Here is a 26636-nt window from a genome sequence, read left to right as displayed (position 1 = left end):
TTAATAAAATCATGGAAAGGATTTCCACACGAATAAACTGCTTTATTTAAGCAGTAAGTAATTATGTTGGTTCAATATAACTCACTAGAGTCAGATCAACTTGATTTATTAGGTTTAGTCAAATCTAATTTACTTGTGCCGGATTAAATTAAATAATTTAAGTTGGTTCAACTTAATTGTTCAATGTTGTTTTTTTTTACTAATGTAGAATTAGTTTAACGCTATTAAGTTAAGTTGACACTACTCAAGTATTTTAAGTTGGATCAATGTAATTATTAATGCTTATTGTGGATTCTTCACTGTTTTTATATTTGTTTTACTGTTTATTTATATTACTTGTTTTTATTTTACTATGTGCTGCTGTAATATTACAATTTCCACTGCGGGACAAATAAAGGATCATTTTATCTTATGTGTTTGAGAAACTATTTATTGTTCCTACATGTGTAAATGTTTGTGCGGCTGAGTGACGACGCCTCCCTTCTGGGAATATGTGTGCTGAACTTCCATTAGCAATAATTGAGTCCCACTCCAGAGAGAAGCTAACAGGGGAGGAGGAGGGGTGTTGTTATTAAAATGGCTGCCCTCTCATGTGCAGGTAAGGACCCCTCGTCGCTGCCTGGGCCGCCTCTCGCTTTGTAAGTGAGCGCCTTCATTGAGACAGATTTAGCTCAATTAGAGCGCTTTACCTCGGCCAGGAGTGTTTTTCCCGCCGCTGCCTTTTTCAATTAGCGAGGCGCCGCCGATTCCTGTTAGCACGCCAACGTACCCACTGACGTCCATAATGGAGATCAAGGACTGTTTAAATAACAGCAAAAAGACGAGCAAACAAAACAGACGCACAAATAAATGGCCTAAAAAATTGTGTTTGTGCAGATGGTTCGTGTTCCCCAGAGGAAGAAGCTGACAGCGCCACCATGAGGTTGATATGTTTCATGTTCCCCTCAGGATGAACTATAAGCCCCTGAGTTATATTAACTTCTGACTCTTGCTGAGGTCAAAGTGGTACTTTTTTTTAAACTAAAGCTGCATTCTCTCTCCTGGCCACCAGGGGGTGACTCCTCTGGTTGTATGTCTATGCTTCATATAAATGGTCACACTGGACCACTGACCAATCATGCACATCCCAATCTGTCTGTCTGTCTGTCTGTCTGTCTGTCTGTCTGTCTAATCTATCTAATCTATCTAATCTATCTCGTTGCAGTACCGCATGTGCTCGTTGGGGTCGCTGTGGGTGAATTCGATCATTTTTTCTCCCTCAGAATGCTCCGGATAAAGTCGACTTGACCCGGAAGTAGTTCACAGCGGCCATGGCCAACAGCATGTAGCAGTAGCCGACGCATTCACAACAAAATCTCGTGTTTTAATTTGTCCATTTTAACCGTTTTTCCTCAAGAATTCACTGAGTTTTCTCACAAGCCGACAGATAAACGAGTCTACCGGAGATGGGAGTCCCGGCGTTTTTCCGTTGGCTTAGCAGGAAATATGCGTCCATCGTTGTCCACTGTACCGAGGAGAAGGTGAGCGCTAGCGCGTTAGCTCGCGACGTTTACGTGTCGCGTGAACGTGCGCGGGAACATTTTAACGTGCTTTGTATCGCTGCTTGTGTTTTTTATTCCAGTTACCGACGTTTGTGCGTCTTTCCCGCTCCGTAATGACGCGTCGTCGATGTGTTTTTGTTTTTTATTTTTCATTACGAGGATGTAAACAAATCGGTTGTTTCTTTTTGAAAAAAAAACGTATAGAGATTTAACAAATACACATAGCCCCATGTAAAATACGCATTTAACCGTTTAATGTTAAAATAATAACCTTTACTTGTGCTTCACATGTGTATTTACATTTTCTGTTAACGTCATGTTTCCTGTCCAATGAAAACGTGATGTCTCCAGATGTGAAGAGTGTTAGTGACAAACTGAAGGATGAAGTGTTCCATTATATGATGAATGTTAGTGATAAACTGAAGGATGAAGTGTTTCTGACCCGTTCTGCTCTTCACAGGGTAAAGAATGTAACGGCGTTCGTATTCCTGTCGACACGACCAAGCCGAACCCCAACGAAGTGGAATTTGACAACTTGTACTTGGACATGAACGGGATCATTCACCCGTGTACACATCCAGAGGACAAGTGGGTTCTTTCTCCTTTCACACTCGCTTCATTTCATCTTCATCTTGTTTAGTTTGTGAAGTCCAGGTTTGGTTTGACGCCTTTTTTTTTCTGGTGTAAAATTATTGGGAAACAGTCAAATAAATTGCTCTTCTTTGTGTTTAAATTTGACTTTATAACTCTGACCTTCTGTCCACAGAGCTGCCCCCAAAAACGAAGATGAGATGATGGTCGCCATCTTCGAGTACATGGACCGCCTGTTTAATATCGTGCGGCCCCGCAGAGTCCTCTACATGGCCATCGACGGAGTGGTGAGGAACGTCAGATTAACCTAAAACAAAGGGGAACAACCAAAGTTGCCATCAGTTCAAATGGTCCAACGTGTCTGGAAGCGGTTACTCTTTGTTATCCGTGATAGTTTCATGTTGTCTCGATTAATGGAGCGTCGATGACGGAGCGGAAATCGGTTTAAATGTGACGTCATGTTTCTCTCCGCCAGGCTCCGCGGGCCAAGATGAACCAGCAGCGCTCTCGCCGGTTTCGTGCCTCTAAGGAAGGCGTTGAGTTAGTGGAGGAGAAGCAACGCATCACGGAGGAGATCCTCAGCAGAGGTGTGTGTGTGTGTGTGTGTGTGTGTGTCTCTGTGTGTGTGTGTGAGAGAGAGATGTGTGTGTGTTGACTCAACCCTCCGATGGTTTGGATTGTCTGGTGGCATTTTCCTCTCTGATCTCCAGGACAGAAAATACTTAAAACCCTATTTTTTGTTGTGTTTGAGAGCCTTAAAACACACCCGTTGTGCTGCTTTGTTCCCTTTTCGGGCATCAGACCGGAGTAAAGGAGCATCGTCACCCGTCTCTTGGAGTCTCTTTGTGCAGTGATGTCGTGTTTCCCTCATCTGAAGCCGTGTGAGTGGTGTTGCCCTCTGTGTGTTTTTAATGTGAACCTTCATGTGTTTCCTCTGCAGGAGGTTACGTTGCACCCGATGAGATTAAAGAGCGGTTTGACAGCAACTGCATCACTCCAGTAAGTCTTCAGATTTTACTGTCTTTCATTGCAGATTTTTTTTACTACTTATTGTGACATTTATTGTTGGATTTGTTTGTTTTTATGATACACTTGCCACACTTGTAATTGAGGATGCATTCTCCTCAGTGTTATTATATAATACAACATTCTGCTGTATTATGTTACAGCAGAGTCACAGGATTTGACTTTTGTCTCCAGGGAACTGAGTTCATGGACAACCTGGCTCAGTGTCTACGGTACTACGTCGCAGAGCGACTCAGCAATGATCCGGGATGGAAGAACATCACGGTGTGTGAAGCGGCCATGTTGCACACCCACCGATTGACAGACAATCACCGACTCACCTCTAACTCTTTATCTCCCAGGTCTTACTGTCTGATGCCAGCGTCCCCGGGGAAGGAGAGCACAAGATCATGGACTACATCCGGAGGCAGAGAGGTACAGCCCACCGACACGGCAGCATCAAGCACATTTACTGGACAAGGATACAGAAATAACACAAGAAAACGCACATGAGAAGTGTTGCTGACGTAAAGTAATATGTGGACTGAAGATTGGCTGTCGTGTGTTGTGTTCACTTTACAGCTCAGCCGAACCACGACCCCAACACACACCACTGCCTGTGCGGCGCCGACGGTGAGCCCTCACACGCAGTCTCGCGTCACAGAAATGATAACGCGCTCGTTAAATATGATATTAATGGCCTCTGTCCTCGGTGTGACCAGCTGACCTCATCATGCTCGGCCTGGCCACCCACGAGCCGAACTTCACCATCATCCGAGAGGAGTTCAAGCCCAACAAGCCCCGCCCCTGCGCGCTCTGCGGGCAGGTCGGCCACGAAATGAAAGAATGTCAGGGCTCGCCGCGAGAGAAGAAGGGAGAGGTGAGTTTTCTGTCACCATGTGGAGAAAGTGTGTGTTTTTTTCACCGGCTTATAAGTGAAGCGAGGAACTTTTACCTGGTTCAGAGCCAGGAGCGTCAGACCCGCTGCTGTTGAACGAGGTATTTTCTAAAGGGACCCCGGTGCTCAGAGACACTACCGCTTTCGTCCACAGGGGGCGCCAGAACCAACACAAAGTGAAAGTTTGTCATTGTAGCTTTAAATACCAGAACTAAGGGTGAAATATCACATTTTCCACTTTATTTCTTCGGCCATCTTGTGATCTTTTTTTACTTTCCTGTCCGTTTTTTCAATACAACTCCCTGGTCATGACTAACGGTCTGTGTCCAGAACTATAAATGTGTCACACATTGTGCTCAATGTTCTTTTTTCTTTCTTGTTTTCCTCCGTCAGCACGATGAGTTTGCCGGCTCGATGCCGGCGTCCGAGCAGGAGTTCATCTTCATCCGGCTGTGTGTGCTGCGGGAGGTCAGATATCTCCTTTTGTTTTAATCAGTGATTGTTCTCGCGTGACGCAGCGGTGGCAGAAATGTTAGAGATGAACGACAAAAGAAAACATTTGTTCCTGATTTGGCCTCTTGATGTAAAAGTAGAGACCCACTGCCGGCGGTCAGAGCGTTGTTGACTCCTCCTCCTCTGCTGCAGTACCTGGCCAGAGAGCTCGCCATGGCCAGCCTGCCGTTCCCCTACGACTTCGAGAGGACCATCGACGACTGGGTCTTCATGTGCTTCTTCGTCGGTAACGACTTCCTGCCTCACCTGCCGTCCCTGGAGATCAGGTGAGCTCTGCTCCGTTGGTGCTTTTGAACCCGAGACCGTGAAAGAAGAAGTGCCCTCATGCTGTTGCAGATCGTTTCTTCAGCTTTCTTTAAACGCCACACATTGCAGGTCTTTTATGTCGTGTTGCTTTGAGGAAAATTCACACTTCAAGACTTCCAAAGTCATCTGACGTCTCTGCTGTCACACAACTTGCGTGTGTATACATGGTTGCATATGCATGTGTGTATCATTGTGTGTGTACATGCATGTAGTCATGCATGTTTGTATAAAGACATGTACATATGCATGTACAGATGCATATAGAGACATGTATATATGCATGTACAGATGCATATAGAGACATGTATATATATGCATGTACAGATGCATATAGAGACATGTATATATGCATGTACAAATGCATATAGAGACATGTATATATGCATGTACAGATGCATGCATGTACCGTGGAGTGTCTGAGCTGAACGTCTCTTCTGACCCCGTGTGTTTTAAAACGTTGTTTGTTCCTCACAGAGAAGGAGCGATAGATCGGCTGGTCAACATCTACAAAGATGTCGTGCACAAAACCGGGGTGAGTGTCGCCGCACGTTCTCCACCGTGTGTTCTGTCTCTTTAACTCTGTGTGTTCTGTCTCTTTAACTCTGTGTGTTCTGTCTCTTTAACTCTGTGTGTTCTGTCTCTTTAACTCTGTGTGTTCTGTCTCTTTAACGCCGCTCTGTGCTTTCAGGGCTACCTGACGGAGAACGGCTATGTGGACCTGGAGCGGGTGGAGCTGATCATGCAGGCGGTGGGCGTGGCCGAGGACAACATCTTCAAGAAACGCAAAGAGGACGACGTAAGAGATTATTGAAATATTTATATATAAAGAGTTTAAAGAACCAAACTTTAGTCTTCTTTGACTGTTTAACTTCTGAAAGGGCTTCTTGTGTTTGGACATCAGGAACATTTGGTGCATTTAGCTCTGAATGAAGTAATGAACTTTTTAATGGAGTTCTTCGTGTGGTCTCGGGTTCTGTGTTGCAGGAAGGCTTCAAGAGAAGAATGAAAGAAAAAAAAAAGAGGATGAAGGTGAGTGAAGACGATGGTGTTGCTCTATCTTTATACAAAGATTAGTCATCCATAATTAATATATTCGTAAAAAATATAAATGTGACAACTTTATTTTCAATATTCTTATTTTAAATTAAACTGAAGCAACAAATCATGTTCACCGTCATGTTTGAAAAATAAATAAAAAATAAAAATGCTTTTTTAAAAAGCATTAAGCGTTAATCTATATTTTTATTGGTAAAATAAACCTGCTTTTTTGGTTTAAAAAAACAAACAATTAAAAAAATAATCTATGAAAAAGTTTTTACATTTATTTATAAAGAAAATATTTTTGATATTTATATAAAATATTTTAATTTATTTTTTATTTTAACATTTTTATTGGTATTTTTTTTGGGGTAACATAAATCTGGTACATTTTTCTATATATAAGAAGAAATGTATAAAACAATAATAAAATGTATAAAAAATATTTGTCAAAAAAAACAAAACATTTAAATAAATACTGTATGAATTACATTTTAAAGTAGTTGCTGCTTCCTAGAATAAAAAAGAGTCTTTGAGTTTCACGGTTCACCTGATGATGATGATGATGATGTCACTGTTCTTCCCCTCGCAGGCGGAGCAGCAGCGAGGCCCCGCCCACATGACCACAGGCCAGTTCGCCCCTCATGCGCTGGGCAGGAGAGACCGACCCGAGGCCGTCCAGAACGCCCGGCATCAAGCCGCCGACATGCGGATGCAGCACAACAAGGTACGACGCGCAGGACGCCGCCTGGCTTCATGACGCTCATCACGAGGAGGAGGAGGAGGAGGAGGAGGAGGAGGAGGAGGAGGAGGAGGAGGAGGAGGCCTTGCTATTTATATATTTAAATAGCAGTAAGAGCGCTCAGAGTCATGCAGTGTTATGTTGGAATAATCCAGCATGGAGGTGATGAAGTGTTTATTTTCATCCAGGATGCTGCTCAGTCCCTGAAGGCCTCCCTAAAGAACGGTGGCAATGTAAGTTCAACGCACACCAAAAGATTCAACGTGTGTTTCATTTAATATTAAATACAACATATCGGACGCGGTCGTTTAGAAAACAGACAAAGAACAAAGGGATTAGATTCTTATTGGGATTAAACCATCAAGTTTAGCTGGAGGCGTCTTAAAGGGACAGTACAGTGTTTAGAGGTGTTCAGAGTCAGTTTCAGTGCAAAGTGAAGCTCAGCTGTGTATTTAAGACCCTGGAAGAATCAATATGAGGCTAAATGAACATTTTATTTAACTTCCTGAGGCCGTCATCTCGTCTCTCTTCCACACACCAGACTCCATTCACAAAAACGCTGATTTAAGCTCTCAGGACGCTTCAGGTCCACAGCCTCGTTAGTGGAGTTACACGAGACTCGAGTTTGATATCACAAACAAACCTGTCACATTCAAGAACAGTCTCTCTCTCTCTCTCTCTCTCTCTCTCTCTCTCTCCTGTGACATCGTGATTCTGCTGCGAGTGCAAGAAAGCGGAGTTCCCTCGTTGACTTTGTCTTCGTGATCTGAAAGAAGCCGACACAATGTGTGAAACTCGAACGTCCTTCATGTGAATCGCTACGTTCCCCTTTGAGGCTCCGCCTCCTCCGTGACGCTCCTGCGGCTCGTCTGCGGCTCGTCTGCGGCGGCGTGCGGCGTTGAGCGGCACATTAGCACATGAATGAAGCGGCACAAAGAGGCTTCGTTTCATTATTTTAACACTTCCATCAGAGGAGAGTTCATCTTTGTGACTTGAGGGAAAGATTTCATAATCACCGTGTCGCCTCATGCGATATATTATGAATATAATTTTATCAATATTCTACCGGTTTGATCGCCATCTGTCCGCCTTAAATATGTCACAGTAATGCACGCACAAACAAAATATAAACACAAAGTTTAACGTTTTACATGATTTTAGTCCAAAAATGAACCTTTTGAGTCTTAATTCTGTTTTAATTATTAACTGCTTTTCTTTGTCCTGTATTTTTATAAGTTATTTATTGAGTTACAGCTGTTATTTAAAGCAGTAATGCTTCATTAAGTTTGTTTTTATTTATTTGTTTACTATAGGCAGATTTTTTTTTCCCCAAAAAAAATTATATTTATATTTTTTTAAACTATAAATGTAAAAAAATAAAATAAATAAAAAACAGTTTCACTTCACACAAGAGACGATAACAAAATCAATTAAACTATTAAAATACAATTTAAAACAATAATTGTTGGTATAAGTAATGCGTTCAGTCATTTTGCTCTCCCAATTTTATTAATAAAAACACCAACAAATATGGATTTAAGCAGAATATTTAGTTCATTAAATCTTTTTTTCAATAAACTTTGACTTTACAAAAAGTATTATTTGTTTATGAACGAATCAAACTGTCTGTTTCTCCAATAATAATAATAATAATGATAATATGTGATGACATGTTGTGATCGTTGCATTAATATTTGATTATAATATTTGATTCTTCTGCTTTGGTTCCTGATGTTTTCTCCCTGCTGGGTTTTTGTCTCCCTGCGCAGGCGTCTGCAGGGACGAGCAGCGGCGCAGACAACAGAGGCGTGAAGAGGAAAGCCGACGACAGCGACAGCGAGCCGGAGCCCGAAGACGACGTCAGGTGAAGAGGAAGAGTCCAGGTGTCTGTTGTGCTGCGATGTACGACAACACTTTAACACAAAGAACCATGAATGTACAACTACTGTACTTCAATTATTTACATGCAGAATGAACACAAATAATAAATAAAAATAAAGTGGTTTACATGCAGAATAAATACATTATAAATATAAATTAAATAGTTTACATGCAGAAAAAAAAATATATAAAGTAGTTTACATGAAGAATAAATACATAATAAACAATAAATATAAATAAAGTAGTTTACTTGCAGAATAAATAAATAATAAATATAAATTAAATAGTTTACTTGCAGAATAAATAAATATAAATAAAGTAGTCTACATGTAGAATAAATATCCAGCAGACAGACTGCGTGTAGTTCCTAAAATTACTTCTTTTATTTAAAGTGAATCAGAGCAGCGACCAGAGAGAATCGCTCATTAATGCCACACACACGCACACACGCACACACACACACACACACACACACACACACACACACACACACACACACACACGCCCCTCAGCTCCACTCTGCGCGTGCTTAACATGGAAACAGGAATATTCCGGTAGATTCCTCAGAGCTGCTAAACCCGTCGGGCTGAATTGGTATTCATGGAGGCGTTCGTCCCCGCGGAGCCGCGCAGATGCTCAGAGCGGCCTCGATTATGTACACACACACACACACACACACACACACACACACACACCTACCTACCAGGAAGTCAGAGCCATTAAACCATCCCTGCAGTGTGTTGTTGTGTTGTTGTGAGCCGTCAGACGCACACGGCAGCATTTACTCAGCAGACGTACGTTGAGGCCAACGCGGCGTCGCTGTCGTTCCTTCACGTTCACGAGAGAAGGAGAGGGAGAGGGAGAGAGAGAGAGAGAGAGAGATTTTATTTTTATCACCACGATGGAGAAAAGAGGAGAAAACACGACAAACAGCGCAGAAGCAGCTCCGGCTCCACGACGGCCGTTGGTCTCCAGATGTTCATCCAGAGTGAGACGTCTCCTCAGGATCTTTGACCTGCGGACGTTAAACTGAACACTCACTCAGCAAATTAATCCAGGTTTAAAACCCTGACTTCAGCAATTAATCCAGGTTTAAAACCCTGACTTCAGCAATTAATCCAGGTTTAAAACCCTGACTTCAGCAATTAATCCAGGTTTAAAACCCTGACTGAAAAAAAATAATCCAGATTTGAAATGCCAAATTCACCAAATGAATCCATATTTGTTATATGTATTTATTTCTATATATATATATATATATATATATATATATATATATATATATATAAATAATGAATTACAGTGAAGAAAAAGGCCACAGAGAGAAATGTGAGCGGAGCGAAACCGTCAGGTTCAGAAGGATGATGATGATGATGATAATTATAATAATAATAATAATAATGAAACAGGGTAATACACGTCTGCTCAGTCGTCTTTATCAATGAAGTGTATTTTATACTACATCTTATGTATATTCATATACTTCTCCAGGCTGTGGGAGGACGGCTGGAAGCAGAGATACTACAAGACCAAGTTCGACGTGGACGTGGAAGACGAAGACTTCAGGAAGAAGGTGGTGCGCTCCTACGTAGAGGGACTGTGCTGGGTGCTGCGCTACTACTACCAGGTGTGTACTATAAACTACTACCAGGTTTGTACTATAAACTACTACCAGGTGTGTACTATAAACTACTACCAGGTGTGTGCTATAAACTACTACTAGCTGTGTTTGTGTACTTTCTATATACTACTACCGTGTGTGTTTGAGTGTATAAATATAATAAATACTGCTGCTGTGAGTGTTTCTACATCCTGACATGAACATTTTTTTATTTTTATTTCGACCACAAAAACTTTTGTTTTCACATTTTAAAAAAAACAACAAAAAAAACAGTTTGGACCAAATTCCAGGAGACAAAATGGCCGCCCGGCGCTCTGCAAAGAGCGTCCCACAAACAAACCTCCCTGTTTGCCGAGTCATTAAGCACTCGACGTCTCGCGGGCGCGGCGCTGGAGAAGCGTTGATCTTTCCTCCCGACATGAGCCCATGAGCCAGGCGGCCCTTCAGGGGCTTGAGCCGCTGATTGAGCGTCTATATGCAGCGGCTCCTCCGGCGCCAGCCAAGTGCCCCGGGGGATTCTGGGGGATTCATTAGCAGGAGGAGGGGGACGAAAACTATTATTTAGTTTTCTGATCGTCTTCTCGTCTGATTTTCACTGTGAAAAAGATGCTCAAGAGAAATGAAAGAAGCTCAGTTTAGTTTCAATTATTTAGTTAAATTTCATCATTTTCAGCGTTTTGTAATGATATTTTATTATTATTATGTATGTTATTATACTATTTCTGAATAGGTTAGTTAGAATTAATCGCCAAAATATTTCATTATTGGTAAAACGTATAAATTTGCCGTTTCTCTCGTGAGGATTTATTGTGTTTTTTTAATTTAAATATAAATATCTTTGCTCATTTTGACTGAACCATCGGGTTAAGAATTCACATTAATTGATCATTAATGTCGGTTGCAGTGTTTTTAAAAAAAAATTATTAAATGAAGACGGAAGCTTCTCGTAAAACGTGTTTTTCTACTTTTTCATACCACTAAAAAGTACATTTATTTATTATTATTTATTTCCTTTCTGAACGTCTGAACATTTTGTCTCTTCAATGATGTCATTTGAGAAGAAGTCTTCCCGCGGTCATGTGACCGTCTCCAGGGACCTCGGTGCACTCGTCACAGGTGCATTGTGGGTCGTGGAGTCAGACGAGGAGTGTCATCGCGTCTTTAATAAATAATAACGCGTCTTCCGTTGGTTGGAAGTTGGAAGTCGTGTCTCTGGACGCTGAAGAGGAACCGGTCTGATCCGGTCTGATCCGGACTCGTCCTCCTTAAAATGTCAGCGTTAGTCTCTTCTGATTGGATCTTAAGCTTTTTGTGCCGCAGACGAACTTTAAGAAGAAGGGCAAAGAAAAGCTTTTCTTCTACTTCCTACCGCGCTTCTATTATTTATTTATTTATTTATTTATTTATTCCCCTCTTTTAGTCGTGACTTCAGTGTAACGCTTCAAGTATAAAGAGCTGCTCTTAAATAATTAATTAATTAATCTAGAAAACAAGTTTACATGAGAATAATCATCTTTTTAAATATATGTATTTTGTTTTCCTCTAATTTTATGAATATATATATATTATTTTCTCTTTATTAATTAATATATGTATATATTTTATCTATTTTTTTATTACAAATTATATAAGAAACAAAATATACATATAAATACATTTCAAAAATATAGTAAGAGAAAAACAAATTATGATAATTCATTAATAAAATCAACTATATAATCGTTTCATTAATGAATTAATATTTTTTTTAAATATTTTAATTAAGATCACATTTTCTCAGATCAACATTTACTTTTAATCAAAACATACAATTAAATTAATTAAATATAAACATTAGTCACAGATGTAAAATAATTCCGTAAAGTTCAAACTGAACATGTTTCGCCTCAAAGGGAAGCAATGGTTTAAATATTTATTTAAGGTTTTAAATGTACTTCTGGCAAAAAAAAAAAAAAAAAAAAAGTTTTTTCATCCATAAAATCTCTACATGTAATCTGTTGACATCTCACAGCAGACTGGAGTTAGCTTAGCATCAAATACACCCAAATGTACGAGCTAATATAGAAGCTGTGCTGTTGTGAAATTATGATAATTATGTAAACTTTAGTTCTTAATAGTGTTTGTAGTAATTTAGATGTGGCGATAAACTTTTTCTTTTTTAAAGTTCTTTAATTTGACTCTCCAGCGTCTCAAATGTTCACATTTTCTCTTTTTTTCAGTTTTCTTTAATAATAAATGAAACCTCTTCGTACCGCAGGACAAAGCGTTTTAAAGACGGCTGCATCGTTGCAGTAAACGTTTGTAATTGTTTCTGGACCTGCAGCAGCTTCAGCTGAGCGTCCGTGCCGGGGGTCTGATTCCCTCCTCCGGTGTGAACTGTGTTGTGTCTGCAGGGCTGCGCCTCCTGGAAGTGGTACTTCCCGTTCCACTACGCACCGTTCGCCTCCGACTTCAAAGACATCAAAGAGCTGTTCACGGACTTTGAGAAGGACACGAAACCGGTGAGAACGAGCCGTTATATTCATGTTATATTCATGTTATATTCATGTTATATTCATGTGTTCATGACGTTCATTCATTTATAAATAATGAATCTGCTTTTAAAAGAAAGAGGCTCAAAATATCAGCAGCATACAGGCATCTATATAAATGTTTATTCTTTTAATCAAACTATTGTCTCTCATTCATTTGAGTCATTTAAGGTTTACTGTATGCTTTGAATCCTCATTGTTAGTTTAAATACTACATTTTATCACTTTGTACTGTCTACACACACATTTCACACAATGTTTGATCATGGACATTTGGGTAAAAGTCATGGAAATCTGGTTTGAGGTCCTGGAAATCTGGTTTAAGGTCCTTGCAATTTGGTTCAATGCCCTTGAAATGTTGTTTAAGGTCCATCACATTTTTAAATGTCCTGGAAATTGTGTTCAAGGCCCTGGGAAGTGTGTTCAAGGCCCTGGGAAGTGTGTTCAAGGCCCTGGGAAGTGTGTTCAAGGCCCTGGGAAGTGTGTTCAAAGCCCTTGAAATGGTGTTCAAGGTCCTGGAAATGTGGTTTAAGGTCCTGGAAATTGGGTTAAAGGTCATGGAAACCCATTGGTCATGTATGCACGCTGCCTCCTGGGAGACGATAAGAAGTTGCATGAGTCTCGTTTCAATGCAGGAATTGTGTAAAAATAACTTGTTGTGTTTGTTGTCCAGTTCAAGCCCCTGGAGCAGCTGATGGGAGTGTTTCCCGCCGCCAGCGGCAACTTCCTGCCCACGACGTGGAGGAACCTCATGAGCAGTCCGGTAAGTGTTGAAGGAGCAGGAGGTGCTGAGCGGCCAGGAGGAGGCGCAGAACTGTTCTCACACCGCTTCTCCTTCTCACCCAGGAGTCCTCCATCATCGACTTCTACCCCGACGACTTCGCCATCGATCTCAACGGCAAGAAATACGCCTGGCAGGGTGAGTTTCATCTTTATCACTAACGAATACATGAGATTATGTCTCAATCTCTAGGAGCAGCGACTCTGGTTGTATAGAAGTCTATGCTTCATGTGTTAAAGCTGCATTCTCTCTCCTGACCACCAGGGGGCGACTCCTCTGGTTGTATAGAAGTCTATGCTTCATGTGTTAAAGCTGCATTCTCTCTCCTGACCACCACGGGGCGACTCCTCTGGTTGTATAGAAGTCTATAAAAATGACTCTGTAAACATTGTAAACATGACTTTGTCTTATCACACGTGAAGGGAGGAGCAGGTGGTGTTTGGTTGGTTGTGAGCTGCACCGTCACCACTAGATGTCACCAAACCTTCACTTTGCTCCGACGTTAAACTCTTCCGCGCTTGTGCTTTTATTTTGAAGGAGTGGCCCTGCTGCCGTTTGTGGACGAGCGCCGGCTGCGGGCGGCGCTGGACGAAGTGTACGGCGACCTCTCACCGGAGGAAGGTGAGCTGACCCGAGTGTGTTCCTGTGGTGATGGTTCCCAGTAAACCAGTCCTCCCAGTAAACCAGTCCTCCAATAACCGCTGGTCTGTCCTGCAGAGAGGAGAAACAGTCTGGGCAGTGACGTGCTGTTCATGCAGAGGTCTCACCCGCTCGCCGACTTCATCCACGAGCTGTACCGCACGGAGTCTCAGGAGGTAAACACCGGGGCTGATGGGAAATGTAGTCTTAATGTCCAGTGGAAGATACTCAAGTTACTGCTACTTTATACAACATCTCAGAGGCATATTTTATTTATTTTTTAAGTGTGTGTGTGTGTATTTTGTATTTATTTTTATTTTTTATATATATATATATATATATATATATATATATATATATATATATATATATATTTGAAAGTAATATATATATATATATACACACACACACACACACACACACACATACACACACAAATATAATAGTACAAATATAAAAGTTTTTTTATATATGAAGTTTTTTGTTGCACCGACTGGAAATCTCTCAGGCATATATTAAAGACTGTAAAATAGAATAAATAACCAGAATATTTGATGGCTTTAATTAACGTTTCAGTAGTTTGCATCTTGTGGTAAGCAAGAAAAACCCTCCAGAGTTTAAAACCAGAGTATAGTTTTATAGATGTATATTAAAGATATATATTTAAAAACAAACATGTTTTATTAATTAGTAACTGCAATGAGCTGCAGCATTACTGTGGTCACACTAAAGTAATAAAACACAATATCCTGCATAGTTAGTACTGTTTGAGGAGTATTTCTCCTCTGCGTGGGACTCGAACCCGTGACCACCTGAATCGTTCCAGTAGTGCGAGCTGCTCGTCGGCGCCTTGAAGTGAACGTTTCCCTCCAGCACGTGTCTAATGATTCTTCTTCTGTGGTTCTGTGGCTGAACCTCACATCAGTGAGCGTCTGCAGATGTGTGCGTGCAGCTGTCCTTCAGGCTCTGTGATTACGTCTCTCTGGGAGTGAAGCAGAACTTTAATGATCAGATTTAAGTTACTAAACTACACTCTGGTTTTTAACTTTGAAGGTTTTTTTTTTTACTCAAAACAAGATGCAAACTACTGAAACGTTAACGAAATCCACAAAATGTTCTGCTTATCTATTTTAGAGTCTTTAATAAATGTCTGAGAGACAGATAAACATCAAACAAACAATGATGAGTTTTCTCCTCCTATTCTCTCTTCATGACTTCTTCTTCTGCAGCGCTTTAATGGTAGCTGACCTGCAGAGTCTGTTTTTATGCATTGTGATCAAGTGGCTGTTTTAAAAAGCTTTCTCAGCTCATTGATGATGTCATCATAAAGCACAGAGAGGGAGAAGAGGTTTGAGCTCCAGAACCTCTGAAGTACCGACCGCAGAACCCCGTTTAGAGCCGGACTTCCTGGTAGACGGTGTCTGACTCCTCCCCCTGTGACTCCTCCCCCTGTGACTCCTCCCCCTCCCTCCAGGACACGCAGATCCCTGCAGAGCTCTGCCACGGGATCCTCGGGACGTTGAACCTGGACGACGACCCCATCCTGCCGGACAAGTAAGGAACCGCCTGCCGGGCGGAGCTCGACCAGGTGAGGAGCTCACCTGGACGCTCGCTCACTGTGTGTGTGTGTGTGTGTGTGTGTGTTCTCTCCTCCAGGGTTGTGACCTCGCCCATCCCGGTGCTGCGGGACATCACACAGAACCACGCCATCGGGTAAGGAACCGCCGACCTGCACTCCTGTTTTATTTGAGGGAGGGAGGAGGGATGTCTGTGGAGGGAAAGAAAGGAGGGAAAGAAAGAAAGAGTGACCTGACGCTTCTCTTCTCCTCCGCAGGGTGAAGTTCAGAGATCCTCACTTTGCTGCTGACTTTGTGTTCAAAGCCGTCCTCCTTCCTGGAGCCAAGTGAGGACTCTTTATGGATTAATACACCACCACTCCTCCTCCAGGGGTCACAACTACAAAACAATAGAATAACATTCATCAAGTGTGATTTTCAAAATAAAATGAAACTAACATAACGTGATAATGAGAGCGCTCTGTCAGATCAGAAGTGTTTCAACATAAACAGCTTGTTGTTGTTGTTGTTGTTGTTGTTGTCAGGATGCCAGACAAGGTGCTGAAGCCGGGCGACTGGGAGAAAGGAAACCGTCCTCCATGGCGTCCTCAGCTGGGCTTCAACCCTCACCGGCAGCAGCAGCACCTGGACCACAGCGGCTTCAGGGCCCTGGGGTGAGGAGTACTACTACGAGTACTACTACCACTACCACTAGTACTCCTTCTTGTTCTTCTCTTCCTCCTTTTCTCTTTCTCTTCTCCTTCTTTTCTTCTTATTTTCTTTCTTTCCTCTCTCTCCGTTCTTCTTCACATCATCATCTCTCATGCGTTCTAGCGCTTTGTTTCTATTCTCTGGCTTGGAAACAGTCATTATTTATTATTTATTATTTATTATTGTTTGTTTAATCAGGACAAAAGTTGGACGTCAAGAATTTGCCTTTTTTTTAGTAAATTTTTTTAAGCGGCTGCTCATTGCGCAACAATCACGTCAACCGGATCACAAACAAAATGCATGAAAACATGAATAAATATTCTGTATCCTCGTGGAGACTTTATATTTATTGACCTCTGAAGACTCTCAGATCTAGAATAACGCGACTTATTTCATCCGCTCAGGATGAAACGCGTTGATCCGTTGACTCGTCGGCGAGCAGCTGAACTCGCGGTTTAACTCAACGACACAAGAAGCTCATTAAAGTCGTTTTCTTTGTCCTCGTCTCTGTGACATCATTAATATTTCTCGCCGGTCATGTGACTCGCAGCTGCCCGCGGCGCCGAGACAAAGACGGCTGATTCCTCCAAGCGGCGTTTTAAAATGGCCGCCCCATCAAGCAGCCGTCCTTGATTATGATCCAACGCGCCGGCATTATCATCAAGCAAGGAAACGTGAATAATTGAACATCTGGCCGCGGAATTAATTACACGGATGTGAAGGAACGGAAAGAGTTCCAGTTCTTTCTCTTTTCTTTCTCTGCTGCCGCGATCCAGAGAGACGAGAGGCTGAAGCAGGTAGACGGTGTCAGTTCAGATCCCAGAAGTCTGACCCAGACACACGGGTCACGTGACCTGCAGTCATGTGACCTTTTACCTGCTGAGCTCAAGAGAACATCAGAGATCAGCTTGAAGGAGCGGGACTCAAACTACCGACCTTCTGACGCCATGGCTCTCTGTGTCTCTCTCTATCTCTCTCTCTTTCTTTCTCTCACTTTTTCAAACTCTCTCTCTTTTACACACTCACTCTCTTTCTCTCTCTTTCACTCTCTTTCTCTCTCTCTTTTTTTCTCTCTCTCTCACTCTCTCTCTCTCTCTCTCTCTCTCTGTGCCTCTCTCTCTCTTTCAGGATTCAAACTCAAATCAATAACTTTTTAACTATTTTTAACGCTCTGTCCAGATCCCGATCGCCGTCCATAATACCGATCATTGATCCGACAGATATAGATCCTTTTGTAGTCTGACTGCTGCAGCTCGTTCATTGGACATGAAGCTGTAAACCTGCTGGATGCTCCTACGATGTGTTTCTGCTGTTTTTAATGTCGCCAACAATGTGAAACGAGTCAAAAGCTTCCATGTTTTCTGTCCTTCAGTCACAGCGTGAACAGAAGCCGAGGAGGAGGAGGACAGTACAGCAACGCACCGCCGCCCAGCATGTACCAGCAGGGAGGCTACAGGGGAGGCCACCAGCAGAGCTACCACCGTGAGAGACACACACACGCCCACGCACACACACACACACACAAACGCACACACACACACACACACACACACATACACACAAACGGACACACAAACGCACACACACACACAGACTATGGAAGAAGTGTTTGTTGCAATGTCAGTAGAGAGAATGCAGCTTTAACACATGAAACAAAGACTTCTATACAACCAGAGGAGTCGCCCCCTGGTGGTCAGGAGAGAGAATGCAGCTTTAACACATGAAGCATAGACTTCTATACAACCAGAGGAGTCGCCCCCTGGTGGTCAGATGGAACACTTTACTGCAGCAGTATGCTAGGCGGCGCTTTAGCTTTTGTTGCTGGCAGTAAGTGAAACTAAAGGGGTTTCCTTACTCACCTGCAGGGGTTCATGTGTATTTTAAAGTCGTGTCGTTCTCTGACTCTCCTCCTATGAGACTCAGGATAAACGCATCGGCACAAAGGAAGTGATCTCTTTTGTCTCCGGTCGGACTTTGATGTGCCGATTTACAAGTAGATGATTAATCTCGTCTGCTGGCGGCGAGCGGGGGCGTCGTGGTTGTTCCTGCTGCCACTTGATGCAAATGTTTCCTGCTCCTCGGCCTCCAGCGCGCTCACAATTAGCGCTGCTGGATTTTCTTTCTTCTCCATTTCTTTTTTTTCATCCTCGTTGGGGAAATGAATACTCTTAACAAATACTCATCTTTTGTAAATGTCCAGTGTGAAATCTGGTTTATTACATGAAGCAGCTGCATGATGGAGGGAAATGCAGTTTATTTTGTTTTTATGGGAGCACGGTTTCTGAAGTAAACATTGATTTATTCTGAGAGCAATAATCTGGGTTCTTTCAGGAAAAGTCCTGTAATTTTAAAATGGTTATTTTTCCAGGCCTGGAAAATAACTAAATCCCATAAGTGTAGTAAAACTGGTGTAAATGTGTTATATTCATGTGTTATATTCATGTGTATGCTTTGAATCCTCGTTGTTAGTTTGAATACTACATTTTATCACTTTGTACTGTTTACACACACATTAGTTTAAGGCCCTGGGAATGTGGTTTAAGGCCCTGGAAATGTGGTTTAAGGCCCTGGAAATGTGGTTTAAGGTTATGGAAATGTGGTTCAAGGCCCTGGAAATGTGGTTTAAGGCCCTGGAAATGTGGTTTAAGGTTATGGAAATGTGGTTTAAGGTTATGGAAATGTGGTTTAAGGCCCTGAAAATGTGGTTCAAGGCCCTGGAAATGTGGTTTAAGGTTATGGAAATGTGGTTCAAGGCCCTGGAAATGTGGTTTAAGGCCCTGGAAATGTGGTTTAAGGTTATGGAAATGTGGTTCAAGGCCTTGGAAATGTGGTATAAAGCCCTGGAAATGTGGTTCAAGGCCCTGGAAAATGTGGTTCAAGGCCCTGGAAAATGTGGTTCAAAGTCCTGGAAAATGTGGTTCAAAGTCCTGGAAAATGTGGTTCAAGGTCCTGGAAAATGTGGTTCAACTTCCTGGAAAATGTGGTTCAAGGCCCTGGAAATGTGGTTTAAGGCCCTGGAGATGTGGTTTAAAGTCATGGAGATGTGGTCCAAGGCCCTGGAGATGTGGTCCAAGGCCCTGGAGATGTGGTTCAAGGCCCTGGAGATGTGGTCACGGCGTGTGTGGACCCTGGATGACGGGTTCTTTCAGCAGCAGTGACTCTGCTCAACATTGTGGGTGGAATCTGGACTGAAAACCGAACCATGAGATCTTCACCCGCAGCAGGAATGTGATTATCTGGACAAGTAGGTCCTCGTCCTGCAGCCGGAGACGCTTTTGTCCGGCAACACGTTTCTCAGGCCGATCCTCTGCCGGCCCGGTAATCGCTGCAGGCTTTTGTGATTCAGGAGGGGGAGGAGGGGGAGGGGGAGGGCTTATTAGTGCAGAGGGAGACCCGGACCAGTAATGAGCCGGTGGAGTGCCCCCCCCCCCCCCCTGATGAAAGCATCCGGAGGACCCGTTTGATGGAGGAGTTGAAACCAAAGTTAACTTTCCTCTTTTGACGGCGCCGCTACCTCCTGCGGTGATGCGACAACACACCGCTTCTGGAGCGCGCCGCCGGGCCTTTTGGGCCCGTTTACTACCCGAGGAAGAGGAGGGAGGGAGGAGGGTGGAGGGGGGGGGGCTCTCTGCTGGCGTCCGGACTCCCGAAGCACTTCAGGGTTAACTAGCGGCGGACCGAGTCCAGCGACAACATTTTTTAAATTCTTTAATTTTGTTATTTCAGTGTTTCATACGTTCATGGAAAACCTGGAAAAGTCATGGAGTATTAAAATGGTTATTTACAGGCCTGGAGAAGTCCTTAAAAATAGAAGCAGGCATACGCTCTCATACTCAATTAGTTTAAATACATTGGTTCACTTTTTTCCCAGTCATGGAAATTAGTGAATGAACCCTTTTTGCTTCGGTAGTGAACGTCCTTCCTTCCTGCTGCTGTCAGGCTGCACAACAACACGTTAACACTTTAATCACACTCATAACGTGCAAGATACAACACATTTAAATACTTTTCACATTCTGCTTTTACTCCATCTGCATTCAACCTTTTGGAAACAGTGTGAAAATCCTCCTGCGGCCATTTTAAGTCCCAGCATGCCCCATTCACACAATGTTTTGGCATAAAATCCGTAATTTTTCCATTTTTGAACCGAACGACACAGTTTTCTGACTGAAACTTCTTCCTAACAGACAAGACTTTGTTTTATTGTGATTGTTGTTGCAAGTTCTGATTCTTTAGGTCCTAATCTTTCCATAAAGGTCTTATTGACGCTCAAGGAGGCGTTTCTGGGGAATCTGGCTCATATCATGCTGGATGTTCATAGTTACCATCAACATATCTTTTAAATTGACTTTGCTGAACAAATACATACAATAAACACAAGTATTGGAATTAATTTGGCGTTCCTACAACGACTCAAACAGGGAAAAAGGAGGCAAACGGGTTAATAATTCTATTATATTCTTTCCTGGTTATTTATATTTATTTACTGCTGCTGTCGTTTCCCACTGTAAGACTAAACTATCTTATTTTGTGTCATCAGCCGATTCTTTGTGGTCGTTTCTCGGTTCTTCGGGTTTTAAATGTTTATTTCGTGCTGCTGAGGCTCTTCTGCTCTGCTGGAAGAGTTACTGTCTCCTCGTCTTCACTCCTCTTCGTCCCCGCCGGCTGAGTCAAACAGTCGCTGAACTAATTGAAAAGAGGCGGAGAGCCGTTTAGTTGTTTATGGCGGCGTAATCCCCGGCGTTCATACAGCGGCCGCGGCGTGTTTTTAAGGATTTGAGGCGTAATCCTTTGTTGTCTTTTGTCTGGCCGCAGCCTGGAGCTCCATACACGTTCAGATCATTGTGAATTAAGGAGATTGACAGGTGTCCACTTGTGATTCTCTCTTTTGAGGCGTCCGCTGGGGGGGAAGAGTTATAATTGGAGCCCGACTGGGTGGTCCACTTAAAGTTTGTTGGCGGAGGAGATAATCAAACATGAAAACTGAATGACAAAAACAAAATGATAATGTAGCCGCTGCGCCTGCTGGAGGCTAATTGTGTGTTTTTACGACTCGCAGCCGAGAGCCGGGGGAGACGTCCCGCTCGGCCTCGTCCTGCTTTCTAAAGTTATCGGCTCCGAAGCGGATCATTCCAGTATGTTCTTGTGTTTTTTTAGGATTTCCAAAAGGCTCAAGTCTCCAGTTTGTGTCCTGATATTTAATCTTCAGATGGTTTGAGGTTCCTCTCACAGAAAAGTGACATTTTATTCCCTTCGGACTTATTAATATAATTTATATTAATATAAATCCAGACCAGAATGTTTTGTTTCTGCAGTAAACACATTTTTAATGTCTTAAAAAATGTAAAATCTGCCGATTTCTCATTTTAAAAGATCGACTTCAAAGACGCAGAATGTCGTGGAGTTACATTAAAAAACCACTAGCCAACGGCTCCGTGATGATGTCATGCTTTGAGCTGAACGCTAACGTTCCTTATGTTAGCGTGCAATGCTAATTAGCGCTTTAAATGATGGGAAATAAATTGACTTTTTTCCCTCGATGAAGGCGAGCTGAAGTTAATATTTATCTATTTTTACAGAGGATCGAGTCGATGGTTTATAGTTATGAGTTACAGACTTTTCTTTCATGCTGTAATTCCACCGTTTGGCCACAGTGCGAAAGTGGCGCTGTTCCTCAACGACTAAAACGTCCTCACATTATTGTGTTTAATATCTTGTTAACGCTCCACACTGTGTTCTGCAACCACTGAGAGCTTAAATCAGAGATTTTGTGAATGAGTCTGGTGTGGAAGAGACAGACGACGGCTTCAGGAAGTTAAATATAACGTTCATTCAACCTGATATTGATTCTTTTATTGTCTTAAATACACAGCAGAGCTTCACTTTGCACTGACTGTGAACACCCGTACTGTCCCTTTAAGACGCCTCCAGCAAGTCCTGACTCTTTTCCATCATTTATTAATATATTAATGCTGATTAGTAAACAACGATCCCTTTTTAGAAATTATTTGTATATATTTATTTATACTTTTAATTATATGTAATTTTATATATATATATATATATTGTGTAATTGTTTGTATAATATATATCTAATTCAAACAAAATTAGATATATTATACAAATAATAAAATATATATATTAATGTTACAAACAATTGAAAATAAATAAATATATACACACACATCTTGATATCCTGTGTTAACTCTGGTGAACTGGTCCAGTCCCAGTCTTCCCAGCACCCCCCCCCCATAAACAAACAAGCTCGCAGCTGGTGATCTCCTTGGCAACGGTGGTCTGGAGCGTTAGCTCTTCTTTCTTCTTCTGTGGTGTCTTTGTGGCGGAGGACTCGAGGCACTCGAGGCGTCCGCGCTGCCGCCTGAATGCTGAACGCTTCTTCCAGTTCCTCCACTAAAAAAAATGAATAAAAATGCAAATGCGGCGCTCCGACCGCCGGCACCGAGCGCCGCTGCATCCAGACGACGTGAAAGCAGTTTTCATCCTGTGGTCTGAGTGTTGGAGGTGAAGTCTGCTGCTGTCCAGGAAGTCTCCATCCGTTTGTTTCCTGTCGGCTGAAGGAAGCAGACCAGACGCTCTGAGATCAATCTGTTCACTTCCTGAGGAACTCAAACGTCACATGTTGGTTCTGCAGGTTTCTCTGTGGAGCTCTTAAGATCCACCTCACGAGAACCACAACAAACCCACGTTTCAACTTAGTCCTCTTCCTCCTCTACTTCCTCCTCCTCTTCCTCCTCTATTTATACTTCCTCCTCCTTTACTTATACTTCCTCTTCTTCCTCCTCCTCTTCCTCCTCTACTTCCTCCTCTATTTATACTTCCTCCTCCTTTACTTATACTTCCTCTTCTTCCTCCTCCTCTTCCTCCTCTACTTCCTCCTCTATTTATACTTCCTCCTCCTTTACTTATACTTCCTCTTCTTCCTCCTCCTCTTCCTCCTCTTGTTCTTCGCCTCATTTTCTTCTTCTTTCTCTTCCTCCTCCTCATTTTGTTCCTGATCTACTACTTTAAAAAAAAAAAAGATTTTAAAATTTTTAGATTTCAAAATTTTGATTTTAAATTTTTTAGATTTTTTTTTTTTTTAATTTTCTGTACTTTTTAACTGTGTATTGTTTGTTTTGTTATTATAAAGCGCTGTGACCCTGCTCTGCAATTAAAGCATACTTACTTACTTACTTACTTACTTACTCGCTCACTTACTTATTTACTTACTTACTTACTTACTCTTCAGGGCTGTTTTTTCCTTTCAGTTGATGATTTTAGATTAGTCCTGTGTCAGTAGAATAAAGGGTTAACTGTGTGTGTGTGTGTGTGTGTGTGTGTGTGTGTGTCTCTCTCTCTCTCTGCAGAGTCTCGGTCCAACAGCTTGCTGGGAGCTCCTCCCTCCTTCCAGCAGTCCCAGTACCCGAGGTGAGTCGTCCCAGTGCGTCTGCTGGTTTCACTCTTCCTGGTTTCACTCTTCCTGGTTTCACTCTTCCTGGTTTCACTCTTCCTGGTTTCACTCTTCCTGGTTTCACTCTTCCTGGTTTCACTCTTCCTGGTTTCACTCTTCCTGGTTTCACTCTTCCTCCTCTAAAGAGAAGAGGCGTCAGCAGAGAGCTTTCCTCAAACTTCACCTCCTTCCTCCTCTTTGCTCTTTCACCATCTCGTTGCATCACGGCCTGCAGTGTGTTCTTGTTCCTCCTCTTCCTCCTCCACCATCGAGGAGGAAGAGGAGGAGGTTTCTGCGTCTGCATTGAGTTCCTCCTCGTCGTGGCTCTAGAGCAGATTTCTCTGGAGGTTATTTCAGCGTAATGAGGCGTCTCTAATGCGGCTGGAGGCGCCTCCTCCTCCTCCTCCTCTTCCTCCTCACAAACCCTCCATCAGGTTCAACATTTCGGGTCCATTGAGGCTCCTCTAGGTCAGCTCTTGGAGGAGGAAGAGGAGGAGGAAGAAGAGGAGGAGGAGATTACCGGTTAAGTCCGGCGCCGGCCGGAGTGTGACATGGTTCAGTAATGAGGGATGGGGGCGGGGCTTATGTCCTCCTCTTCTTTTGTCACTTTTAATATCACTGTTGCATTCACGCCTCTCTCTCTCTTTCTTTCTCTCTCTCTTTCTTTCTCTCTCTCTCTTTCTCTCTTCTTCTGCGTGCCGACTCTTTGCTCCATGCCCCCTCCCCACTCCTCTTCCTCGTTTCTGGAGACGAGGAAGAGCAGTGAAGACGCTTGGAGTCTTTACGTCCTCGACACGTCTAAACTTCTGCCAACAGGAAGTCCAGATGTTTTTTCTGTTAAATAAAACACGAGGTCTCGACTTCGCAGCCGGAAGTTTCCTGATCAAAAAACAACTTAGCTGCGTTTTATTTTTCATAAAATGAAGACGAAACCTTTAAAAAAAGGAGATAGAAGCGCGTTCATCAAAGTAAAACTGAGACGGATTAAAGACGCGTGAAGATTTTCTGTTTCCAATGAAATTGAAGAAAAGTGTTGAAATATCCTGTCGGAGAAACAAAATGAATGATTTATTATCCAGATCAATTCATCCTGACATCTTTTCAAACGTCATTGAACACCTGAACCACGAGTCCAACGTTCAGGCGCTCTGTATTATTAATAATATTAGTATTAGTAGTATTATAATAATAATAATGATATCAGGATTCATACGGTCAGGGGAAACCTGGAGAAGTAAAGAGTCATGGACATTTTGGTAAAAGTTGTTAATGTGGTTAAAAGTCTTGGACACCTAGTGGTCAAAATGTGTATGAACCGCGTGAAGTTTGTAAACGTTCAGTTGTCTTTATTATAACAATATTTATAATGATTATATTGATCACTGACTCTCCAGGAAGAGCTTTTGGATTAAAACCAAAAGCTCCTTTTTAATCCTCGTCTGAATCTCTGAGTGAACGCTTCCTCATCCTCTCCTTCCTCGTCCTCTTCTTTCTCGTCCTCTCCTTCCTCGTCCTCTCCTTCCTCGTCCTCTTCTTCCTCGTCCTCGTTGGACTCTTCTTCCTCGTTGGACTCTTCTTCCTCGTCCTCTTCTTCCTCGTCCTCGTCCTCTTTTTCCTCGTCCTCGTCCTCTTCTTCCTCGTCCTCTTCTTCCTCGTCCTCTTCTTCCTCGCCCTCTTCTTCCTTGTCCTCTTCTTCCTCGTTGGACTCTTCTTCCTCGTCCTCTTCTTCTTCCTTCCTCGTCCTCTTCTCTCTCGTCCTCTTCTTCCTCGTCCTCTTCTCTCTCGTCCTCTTCTTCCTCATCCTCTTCCTCCTCGTCCTCTTCCTCCATGATGATCTGAGGTGTGTCTCCTGCAGGCAGCAGCAGCAGCAGCAGCAGCAGCAGCAGCAGCAGCAGCAGCAGCAGCAGCAGTACGGGGGTCGAGGTCACGGCTGGGATCGAGCCGCTCAGCAGCAGCAGTCTTCGTACCAGCAGAACGCCAGCCGAGGGGGCGGGGCCTCCGGCCGCGGCGGCGGCGGCTACCAGCAGCGCTTTGATGGCCGCCGGGACGAGTGGAGAGAGCGCAGAGACGACCGCCGGGACAACCGGGGACAACAGCACCAGGTGACCCGACAACACCGACAACACCCGACAACACCGACAACACCCAACGACACCGACATGTTGTGCGTTTCAGTGTGTGTTCTAACAGCAACATGTTGTGTGTTTCAGTGTGTGTTCTAACAGCAACATGTTGTGTGTTTCAGTGTGTGTTCTAACAGCAACGTGTTGTGTGTTTCAGTGTGTGTTCTAACAGCAACATGTTGTGTGTTTCAGTGTGTGTTCTAACAGCAACGTGTTGTGTGTTTCAGTGTGTGTTCTAACAGCAACATGTTGTGTGTTTCAGTGTGTGTTCTAACAGCAACGTGTTGTGTGTTTCAGTGTGTGTTCTAACAGCAACATGTTGTGTGTTTCAGTGTGTGTTCTAACAGCAACATGTTGTGTGTTTCAGGGCTACAGCGCAGGCCGAGGTTACCCGGCTCCTCCTCCGTCCCGGAGATACGAATGGAACTGAGCTCATGCTGGACTTAAGGGGGATTTAAGGGGAACTTAAGGGGACGAGGGGGAAAAGAGGGGGGAGGGGCTATTTGTAGGGAAACATGTCCGTGTTTTTTCCTTTTTTTCTCATTTTATTGTCTTATTTTACAATTGAATGAGTGTTTTTTCCGTTCTTTTTATTCTCACTGTAACTCGTGTTTTTAAGACGTCGTGAGACTTGAAGCGAGACGATGAACTCCTGAGAGGAATCTCTCCAACGTGTTGGGAAAGATTATGAAACTCAACCCATGAAATA

General features: G+C 42.9%; 1 protein-coding gene across 3 annotated transcripts; it reads left to right on the top strand.

Annotated features, from left to right (window-relative positions):
* Nucleotides 1–1292: 1292 nt before the first annotated feature.
* On the top strand, nucleotides 1293–26409 carry xrn2 (5'-3' exoribonuclease 2). Of its 3 annotated transcripts, none has more exons than XM_068598726.1 (31): nucleotides 1293–1520; nucleotides 2002–2129; nucleotides 2308–2419; nucleotides 2608–2719; nucleotides 3073–3131; nucleotides 3333–3422; nucleotides 3500–3572; nucleotides 3720–3770; nucleotides 3860–4017; nucleotides 4429–4503; nucleotides 4681–4814; nucleotides 5329–5386; nucleotides 5543–5650; nucleotides 5839–5883; nucleotides 6485–6619; nucleotides 6823–6867; nucleotides 8404–8498; nucleotides 10007–10142; nucleotides 12530–12637; nucleotides 13341–13430; nucleotides 13514–13586; nucleotides 13986–14069; nucleotides 14166–14263; nucleotides 15562–15641; nucleotides 15744–15800; nucleotides 15922–15990; nucleotides 16189–16317; nucleotides 17727–17836; nucleotides 23722–23782; nucleotides 25660–25906; nucleotides 26295–26409. In XM_068598726.1, exons 1-31 carry the CDS (start codon nucleotides 1446–1448, stop codon nucleotides 26355–26357), a joined length of 2958 nt encoding a protein of 985 aa, XP_068454827.1. In that variant the 5' UTR covers nucleotides 1293–1445; the 3' UTR covers nucleotides 26358–26409. The 3 variants fall into 3 exon arrangements, with proteins under 3 accessions (XP_068454827.1, XP_068454828.1, XP_068454829.1); XM_068598727.1 differs by having other exon boundaries at nucleotides 23722–23783; nucleotides 25682–25906; XM_068598728.1 differs by lacking the exon at nucleotides 6823–6867.
* Nucleotides 26410–26636: the final 227 nt, after the last annotated feature.

This window comes from Clinocottus analis, unplaced genomic scaffold (genome assembly GCF_023055335.1).
Source record: "Clinocottus analis isolate CAN_PGR_092001 unplaced genomic scaffold, fCliAna1.0.p SCAF_40, whole genome shotgun sequence".
NCBI classification, from domain to species: Eukaryota; Metazoa; Chordata; class Actinopteri; order Perciformes; family Cottidae; genus Clinocottus; species Clinocottus analis.
Note: the sequence above shows the minus strand (reverse complement) of the source record. Positions and strands in the feature narration are given on the sequence as shown.